Raw genomic sequence first — 9182 nt, 5'->3', positions numbered from 1 at the left:
GGATGAACTAAATCATTTATTAATCTGAAACATTCCTTAAATCATTTCTATCTAATTGAGACCTCTGAGCTTGAGTTCCTCCTCTCACCTGTCATCATGTGCAGACTCCTGGACTGGATGTTGTCTTCAGCGGGGTCGTAGTCAAACACAGAGCCGGGGTTCGTGCGCCACACGCGCAGATCTGAAGGCACAGAGTCAGTTACTGCATCAGACAAACACATACTAACTCAGGAACCACTTTGTGCTTCTCATTTATAACCACAACATTCAAGTCATAAAGCATCTGTTCTCCTGACAGATACATCCTTAAAGACTCTTTCCTCATTCATTCAAAATAGTTCCAAGTTTCACAAGAAGCGACTTCCTATTTCAAAACAAGGTGCAGTCAGAAACGTATTATCTCACTGCTCTTTTATATGTGAAGAGAAAAAAATAAATAAATAAATATAACAAAAGACAAAAAATAAAAATAAAGACAAAAGCATTTCAGTTATTAGATGATTAGCTCTATGAATTATAAATATAACATCTAGTCAATATTTAGTTTTTTATGAATCAAAGCCTGTCAATGGGGCGATTTGGAATTTCCTGTGGCTGTATTTCTAAACTACAATTGTACGTCCATCAGATGAAAGTGAGGACTGTGTTACCGGTGGTGGTCTCCTGGTCGTGCTCGATGGCGCGTCTCCTCTCCATCTCCACCACACGCCTCTGGATGCCGCGGTAGTTGATGTCGCTGAAGTCCTGAGTGTTCTTCTTCACGCGTTCGAGCACAGGGTCGGAGGTGGTGGCAGTGAAGCTGCCCTTGCTTTTCTCAAAGGCCTCGTGGTATTTCACCTGAACCACACAAATCACATGTATACTGTACAACTTGTTTGCACCAGTCTAGCAAATTGTACAACTACAAATAATCTTACTGAGGCTTTTTTAAATAGTAAAAATTTGTGACCAGTTTCTAATTATCAAAGAAACATCCAGGAAATCTTACTCCAGAGATATTGCGCTGGGTCTCCCTGACGCGCCTCATCTCAGGTGTGTCCAGAACGAAGGCAGCTTTGCCCTGGACCTGCTTACGGAAGCTGTCGGAGTACAGCACCTGGTGGAGGACAAAGGACACACAGTGAGTGTCTGTAATGCTTTAAAGCCGAGTTCATCATAAGCAGCCATTGGTATCCACAGCACAAAGGGCTTGGCAGTAAAAGGACACATACACACAGCTGCCCGGGGCATTACTGGGATGTCAGACAGATGAATTAGGAGGGATGTTTTCATTAAGAAGTGGGAAGTAGTAACTGAAACAAGATTACGTCCCAGTCTTCAGTGGGAGGACGACAGGGGAAGATGAAGTAGTTTGACCAACAGGAGAGGTTAGAGGTGATGATGTGCACAGACACACCACAGCTTGGTATTAAAGACATTTAAGAGACAGCGCAGTGGGGGAAAATTAATATGATTAACTGGAGCCAGGGGACAAGTTGGTTAGAAAAGGGTTATCTGAACATTTCTGGAGTAGAACATGTTCTTGAAGTGGTTCTGAAAGTACCGAGCTAATGTTTTCTTGGTTCCTTTTCACTCGCTCCATCTCTGGAGTGAACACCACAGGAGTTCCCTTGGCGGAACTGTCTTTATACAACACCTACAGGACAGAAGCACAGTCAGACACTGAACCATACATAGAGCGCACACACACACCTATAGGACTGGTTTCATAGACATACTCTTACAGAGGACATACAGAGAAAAAGAGATTGAATAATCTCAGAGTGGAAATGCCTTTCACTTTTTAGGTTTCACACTTTTGGAATATTTTTAAGAAGAGTCTGAGAAATTGGTCCTATAGAGTGATGCATCCTGGTCGCTCCGGTCGAACAGCCAGGATCTGTTGTGGCCACAGACGTCGAGATAAACACACTTTTTACACCTCAGAGATTTAACTCCTCTGGGAAATTAACTTTGCAACACGCAGGGGCTTTAATGTGAAGAAAGCTGGGCTGCGGGTTAGAAGATAGAAGAGGGTGTCACTCAGCTTGAGGGGTTGATGGTGGAGGATTTGAAAGAAGAAAAGGAGAAAAGGAAAAAAGAAGAAATGCACGGATGGAATTAGGGCTGCATTGGGGTCAGAGTGGTGATGATGGAAGGGCTGGAGCTTAAGAAACTGCAGTTTGTTTTGCGTTGGTTGGAGATGGAGGAGCAAGAGGTGATGGGAGCATGAGATGAGGGGAGGTAGCTTATTATTGATGGGCACCACTCTCAGCAGTTAGAAGCACACGTGGTTTGGTTTGGTTCCACTACCGAGCTGATGTGCTTCTGGGTTTGTTTGACCCGCTGCACCTCAGGGAGGTCCGATATAGCTGTGCCTCGACCCAAAGAGTCCTTGTATTTGATCTACCCAGCAGGCAGTTTGGGTTTCATGCAGAGAAAGTGGAGGAAAGAAAATAACAAAGATCAGGTCAATCGGAGACAATTACAGACGATAGAAGGAGACACAGCACAGCACAAACAAAACAAATCACATAAAACATGGAAACACACGCTTTTTTTTCTCTTAAGAAATAAAGAGGCAGGTTATGTTAGAGACACAGTTTATGTGACCCTACACGGCTCATTGGAGTTATAACAGCTCAGACATTTCAAACAGCTGGTGAAAGCTCGGGAGAAATGTTATGACAATGTGTTTGAGGGAGGTGCAGAAAAGGGGGAGGTCACTCTGTGGAGTACCGTGCTAATATTTTGCTGATTGCGTTTGACTCTCTCCATCTCTGGGGTCTCTGATACTGACGTGCCTTGTCCCACTTCTTCCTTGTACTGAAGCTTTGAACGAGAATGAGCAAAACAAATGTCAATTACGGCGGCAACACACTCAAACTTTGATTAGTTTTCTGTTTGGGAGGGAAGGAAAAAAAACGATTAAGTAAAAGAAATCCAGGGAACTACAGACTAATAGAGGAAAACTAAGGCTGGGGGGGGAAAAAAATGGGATTTATGGAACTAAAGTTAGGATGGAGGAGGGAAAAACTACTAAAAACACAAAAAAGTAAGGTTTGGTAGACATTTAGAGAAGAGGTCAGACGGCGTTTTGTGGGATTGATTATCAGGGGATAAAATAAGGGTCAGTGCAGGTCTGTTTCTACCGAGCTGATATTCTTCTGGGTTTCTCTGACCCGCTTCATCTCAGGGAGATCTGGTATGGCTGTGCCTTGACCAGGGGAATTCTTGTACTGTATCTGCCCAGTGTAAAAGTTAAACAGGTACAGAGTAAGACAGGGACAAACAAAAGGCACACATACTACAGACATGTCCTTTCATTCTAAACAACAGTGAACACTTGAATAAATAGATAAAAAAAGCTATTACTCCTATATTATGTTGGTAGATGGTGGTCGGGGATGTTGTGAATAGATAAAGTTGGGAAATATATATGTGATATTAAAAAGGTGATACCTCATTAAGGGTTTAAATGCGATGAATTATCATGAGGCAGAATAATCCTACAGACTCATTGAAATATCAAGTCATCAAACCAGAATGGTTAAAGGTTTATGAGACTTAGTTAGGATGGAGGAGGGAGAACACGGTGGTAAAAGGAAAAAAGGAAAAGTTGGGACAAGTCAGATGGAATGATTGTAAGGGGATAAAAAGTATTGGTCAATGCAGGTCTGTCTCTACCAAGCTGATATTCTTCTGGGTCTCTCTGACCCGCTGCACCTCAGGGAGATCTGGGATGGCTGTGCCTTGACCAATAGAATCCTTGTACTGAATCTGCCCATTGTACACATTACACAGGGACAGAGTAAGACACTCTCTTAACACCAACATATAAATAAAGCTGTGTGTCTTCTATGAATCTGTTTTCAAAATAGATGATGATCAAGATGATGAGGGAGGGAATAAGGAGATGAAGGAGGGCAGGGTCACTCTGTGGAGTACCGTGCTAATGTTGCGCTGGTTGCGTTTAACCCGCTCCATCTCAGGGGTCTCGGGTAAAGCTGTTCCTCCTCCCAGATCCTCTTTGTACTGAATCTTTATGTGCACGAGGAATAAAAGCAGCCACCGATGGTTTAACTCTTGCATAATGACGACTAGGTGCTGAATCAAACTTCAAAACTGAGCAATTTTCATTCACATAAAACAATACAAACATGTAAAACAACATTTAAATAAACACATTTCTGGACACGAACATACAACATGGTACAGTGAACAAAGAATTTAACACCACACAAGCTCTGCACTAACAACTATAGAACAAACTGTCATGGGTTAGTTGCTGGAATTAAAATGAGGCATATATAAAGGTTAAATAAAATCAATTTGGTCCGAAGAAATAAGGGCTGCATATCAGGGGTTTGTTAAAAAAAATGAGGGAGGAAAGTAAAAAAAAAAAAAAAATCAATTATAAGTGTAAAAAAACGTATTAGAATATGTTAAGAAAAACGAAATTATGAAGTAGATACCGAGCTGAAATTCTTTGTATTCTCTTTAACACGGAGCATTTCGGGAGTGTCCTTTACAGAAGACACTTTGCCTTTATTGTTTTTAACGTCAATCTGGTATAGAAGCTACAGGGAGAAAAACAAAAGTGCAGTTAAAATGTTTCACAATGACACAATGATGTAAAACAAAAAAATAAAGGACAGAAGAAAAATGACTAATGTTTCTAATGAGCAAAAAACGTGTGATATATTCTAACTCTTCTGCTTTGAGGACAAATACTGACACCAAACACTTAACTGGACTGAATGAAATTAAACGTACAAAAGACATTCAACTAACAGTACACAGGTTTAAAGTATTGAAGATAATACTTTACAGAGGACATGGAGACATACACAGACACTGGAGGAACCTCTGACATCAAACTGTTAGACCTACGCCGGTGGAAGACATGGTGCCCCCGGGGGAAGTCATCATTTACAAGTATTACTTACAGTGCTGAAGTTCTTCTGGTTCTCACGAACTCTCAGCATCTCCGGAGTGTCCAGGACGGGCACATAGTGAGACATGGTCTTCTCAGCATCCTCTCTGTACTTTTTCTGTTGGACAGAAATATCATCGGCAAGAATCTCAGTTAAAATAGAGACAGATGTTTAAAGATTTTTCTGTTTGTGTGGTTTGGAATGTGTTAAAATCCGACTGAATAAAGATGGACGACATGATAGCTCCCTAAATGTGAAGTCAAGTAATCTTGATCGCCCCCTGGTGGCTGGCTGCAGTACATGTCATGAACCCTGCCTCCTCCACGTTAGTGAATAGGACGTGGTCCAAAAAAAAGAATTTTCTCTGCAAACTTCACACTGACATTTGTTTGAGTTAATTTTTTCCAGTAAGTTTGGGTTTAATTAGTCATGATTGACACCTCGCGAGACAGACTCGCAATTGGTCAAGCATGTGTATCTACAGGACCTCGACACCTCAGCGCAACACAACAATCACTACTGCAAAGATCCTGGCGTATAATGACACAAATATGTCAGGATTCATATCCAGCATATTTTGGCTATATTTTGTACAACGGGAGGAAGTGGAGATGCGTCGTCCATCTTTCTTTCAAGGTCTATGATCCCGATACACGGGTAAACAATTAGTTTTTTGAATCTTTGAGTGTGGGCATTGGTTCAGCTCAGTAATTTACCTGGCTGACCATGTTCTTCATCTGCTGAGCATGGATGATGTCAGGGGTGTCGATGACAGATGTGAAGCTGGCCCTGTCCATCTCAGCAGTGTGCTTGTACTTAGTCTACAGAACAGAAAAAAAGTCAATCAACACAAATTTTTGACATTAATATAAAAACTACTGACAATGATTCAGACCTGGCTGAGGATGTCAGTTGCATTTCTGGCCCTCATGAAGTCTGGGGTGTCCGTAGCCAAAGCCATCATTCCCTTGCCCTTAATCTCCAGCTCCAGTGACTTCTTGTACTCTCTCTGTTGATGTTGCAGGGGACAGAGCGTTACTTAAAAGCACTGTACTCAGTTAAATCAGACACAACTGGCAGATTAGAATAATGAGGGAGGGCTGCAAAACCATGTGGCCTGGGGAAATGGTGAATAAAGAAAGTCAGAAGAAATTAGGTTTTTAAAAGAAAAGGAACAAATAGTGTAATTGGACAGCAGGATGTGTCTGAAGCTCCACTCAAAACTGAAAAATAAAACAGCAGTGGTTAAGGAGAGTTTGTTAAAGGACAGTGAGGTATTATCAACAAACCTCTTTTTTGTGATTTCTATCATTCAAGTTTATGTATTAAATATCTTAACTGTTTGATGAATATATACATACCAAAAATATACCTCAAACAATAATTTATTATTATAATTATTATTAAAAATGAATACAACAATCTAAAAACTTAATTTTGAATACAGCTTTAATTAGGCTTTAATAGTTCCCTATCTACATAAGTCAAAAGTCAAATAATTGGAAAATACAAAAATCATTATATATTTTCAAAATAAAATAAAATAAGATATGCTGTGAGTATATTTGAGGTTGGTTTGTGAATGATTTACCAGGTGTAAAGTAATGAGTAAAAAACGTGAGAGTTAGTGATGTCACGAAGCAGAGACAAAGAGTCAAAACCAGCAGTTTTTAGTGGGGTGATGAAGCTTAGTTAATGGAGGAGAGGATTCAGCAGGTGATGCACCAAGAGCAGGATTGTTGGAAGTCACTCGGATGGTAGCGTGATGCCACCTCCCATCCCCTCTCAGGCAGTCGTACCTCACTCAGGATATGAGTTGCATTCTTTGCTCTCAAAAGCTCCGGAGTTTCCTCCAGTGTAGTTAGACCTTTACCCTTCACACCCTCTTCTAGATCCCTCCTGTATTCTTTCTACAGGACGGAAGAAGAGCAGAAAGTCTGCAGAGAAGGGCACACAGGCAGGCCAGGCCAAGGCACACGTACAGACAGTACAAGGGCAAAGCTCTGCCGCTTTGCCCCTTGAGCTCAAAGCCACCAAGTCTCCACTGAAAAAAGAAACTAAGCAGTGATAGACTAAGAGTTAAGTTCTCTTGTAGACATTTTTGTCTTATTATTTTATAAAGTGGCGACATTGGTGACTTTGGCATAAAACTTTATAACAGACAAGAAGAATCACATTTTGCCAAATATAACATGGAAACAAAAACACAACATAACAATTCCAAGTCAGTATTTCACCATAAAAACATTGCGGCGTCATTCAAGTCATTACATGCATACATGCAGACTTTTAACTGAAAGGTTTTTATAGACAACTGCTACATGAAGGGTGAAAGAAGGAGTCCAACATGTCAGTGGATAAAATTATAAACGGAAATATTAAACTAATTTCAAAAAAGTCACAGAATGGATAGAGACAAGGGAGATGGATGTTTCATTAACAGTTTAGAGTTTTGTAGGGAATCATGCGAAAGAATTAAAAACTGAACTGTATGGGTGGACCTACATGAGGGAAGGAAACACTCGTGGTATTAAAGGAAAGTAGTGTATAGAAACAAAAAGAGGGATCATGGCTGTAATGTGGTCTTAGTGTTATTATAAAGGATGGGTGAGGTAAAAAGGGGAAGTTATCAGGTATAAATTATCCTTTAGTTACCTCACTGGCTATTTTGGTGGCATGTCTGACATGTATCATGGCAGGGGTGACCTCCAAGCCTGAGAGGTTCTTGCCCCTCATGTGCTCCTCAAAGTCCTTCCTATAGTCTTTCTATCGGCCGCAGACATGAGACATGGGACAGACAGACCTCAGGTGAGCACATGCAAGCAGGGCCGGTTCACAATGCAGATACCTCATCCTGGTTTACACCTTTCTGCATATAGTGACACAGATGCCTGCGTCTGCAGTCTCTAATGTCAGTATTAGTGTGTCTGTGTGAATGTGTAGGAACTCTTATGTTGGGAGTCTGGAGTTTAACACTGGAGTAATGACAATCAAATCAAATGTATTACACGTCTATAATTACAAAATCTACAATCTAGGCTACTTAGACATCTTTCAGATGCTGCGAGAAACAAATACTTTACCTGTGTCATACTTTAAATGAGAGAAAGATTAAACTATCTGAAATTATTATATTATTATATAAGTTGAATATATATTATATCACATGTATTATTCTAATATATACAGTATTAGAGAACAGCAATGTGCAAGGCATTTTACACCTTCTTAAAGTTTCTTAAGCACACAATGTTAAAGTGACACTATGCAACATCTACTGAGTAACAGCGCCCCCTGCAGCCACACCTGGTGGTTGATTATGTTGGGCTCTGTGTCCGAGCGATTAAGTGGCTTTCATGAACGGCATTAAAAGCATTGTAAAAGTTTTTTCCAAACTTCAGAACCATTCTGTGAGTCTAATATAAACAACAGCTTGACATCCAAAGAGATGAAGTATGTCAAAATACTGTCGAACAAGAGGTAGAACAATAAAGGTTAATTATATTGGAGAGAGGCCTGAAATAGAAAGTAAACTGCATTTGTGGTTACTTGAAGCTCAGAGGTGAGAGACTGGGTGTTTACCTGGCTCTGCATGTGCTGGGCATCCTTAGCCGTCACATATGTGGGTGTCTCAAAGTCCAGCATGGCCTTACCCCTCTCCTTCTCATACTTCTCCTTATATTTCACCTGCAGCAGAGATGTAATGTCAACAGACGGTTAGAAAGATGTTACACACGTACATTATACAATGGTTTTCATTTAGAAATCAAACAGAAAAATTGGAAGATGTTTGAGTTGTGTAATCTATCGGCAGCATCAAGTCTGCATTCATTTTTGTCAGAGTGAAGAAAGAGAGAAGACAGTTGAAACCCACAGCTGTGTTTTGGGGGAAGGTGCAGTGTTTATTGGACGCCAGAAATTGCACCACTTACGTTGCTCTGAAGTTCAGAAGCCTCCTTGTGATGAAGCTGTTCTGGTGTGTCAGCAATCATATGGTAGTGACCCTTACTCTCCTCAAATTTCTTCTTGTAGACGTACTATGGGGGAATTCCCAGTCAAGTAAGACAGAACAACTCAGTACAGCAAACAAGAAAAAGAGCGTCTGAATGAAAGTTTACTCGCATCCATTACAGTATATTTTAATGGGAAAAACTGTGGAAAAAGCTCTTAGCAATGTCAAAAATATATACTCACAAAATAATGAGTGAATTAAAAAATGGTGGTTAAAGATAGAATGAAAATGATTTAAATTAATGGAGAAACGTT

The 9182-nt window shown here is 40.5% G+C and overlaps 1 protein-coding gene across 34 annotated transcripts in view; it reads right to left on the bottom strand.

The window, feature by feature from the left end:
• The window catches only part of neb (nebulin), a 56902-nt gene that overhangs the window by 1958 nt on the left and 45762 nt on the right, over positions 1-9182 (bottom strand). For 16 of the 34 annotated variants that reach the window (XM_034574400.1, XM_034574399.1, XM_034574431.1 and 13 more), the window contains 17 exons: positions 8849-8953; positions 8499-8603; positions 7572-7682; positions 6716-6826; positions 5812-5925; positions 5633-5737; positions 4929-5033; positions 4455-4559; positions 3928-4020; positions 3667-3759; positions 3132-3224; positions 2719-2811; positions 2293-2385; positions 1544-1636; positions 989-1096; positions 651-837; positions 89-181 (listed from right to left, as the gene is read on the bottom strand). In XM_034574400.1, coding sequence (XP_034430291.1) covers positions 89-181; positions 651-837; positions 989-1096; positions 1544-1636; positions 2293-2385; positions 2719-2811; positions 3132-3224; positions 3667-3759; positions 3928-4020; positions 4455-4559; positions 4929-5033; positions 5633-5737; positions 5812-5925; positions 6716-6826; positions 7572-7682; positions 8499-8603; positions 8849-8953 — 1807 coding nt within the window. The remainder of the gene's footprint in view (positions 1-88; positions 182-650; positions 838-988; positions 1097-1543; positions 1637-2292; positions 2386-2718; positions 2812-3131; positions 3225-3666; positions 3760-3927; positions 4021-4454; positions 4560-4928; positions 5034-5632; positions 5738-5811; positions 5926-6715; positions 6827-7571; positions 7683-8498; positions 8604-8848; positions 8954-9182) is intronic. The other 18 variants (XM_034574405.1, XM_034574408.1, XM_034574404.1 and 15 more) reach the window with 17 other exon arrangements.

The sequence above is a fragment of the Hippoglossus hippoglossus genome, chromosome 21, assembly GCF_009819705.1.
Source record: "Hippoglossus hippoglossus isolate fHipHip1 chromosome 21, fHipHip1.pri, whole genome shotgun sequence".
Lineage (NCBI taxonomy): Eukaryota > Metazoa > Chordata > Actinopteri > Pleuronectiformes > Pleuronectidae > Hippoglossus > Hippoglossus hippoglossus.
This window is presented reverse-complemented; position numbering and strand designations above follow the sequence as displayed.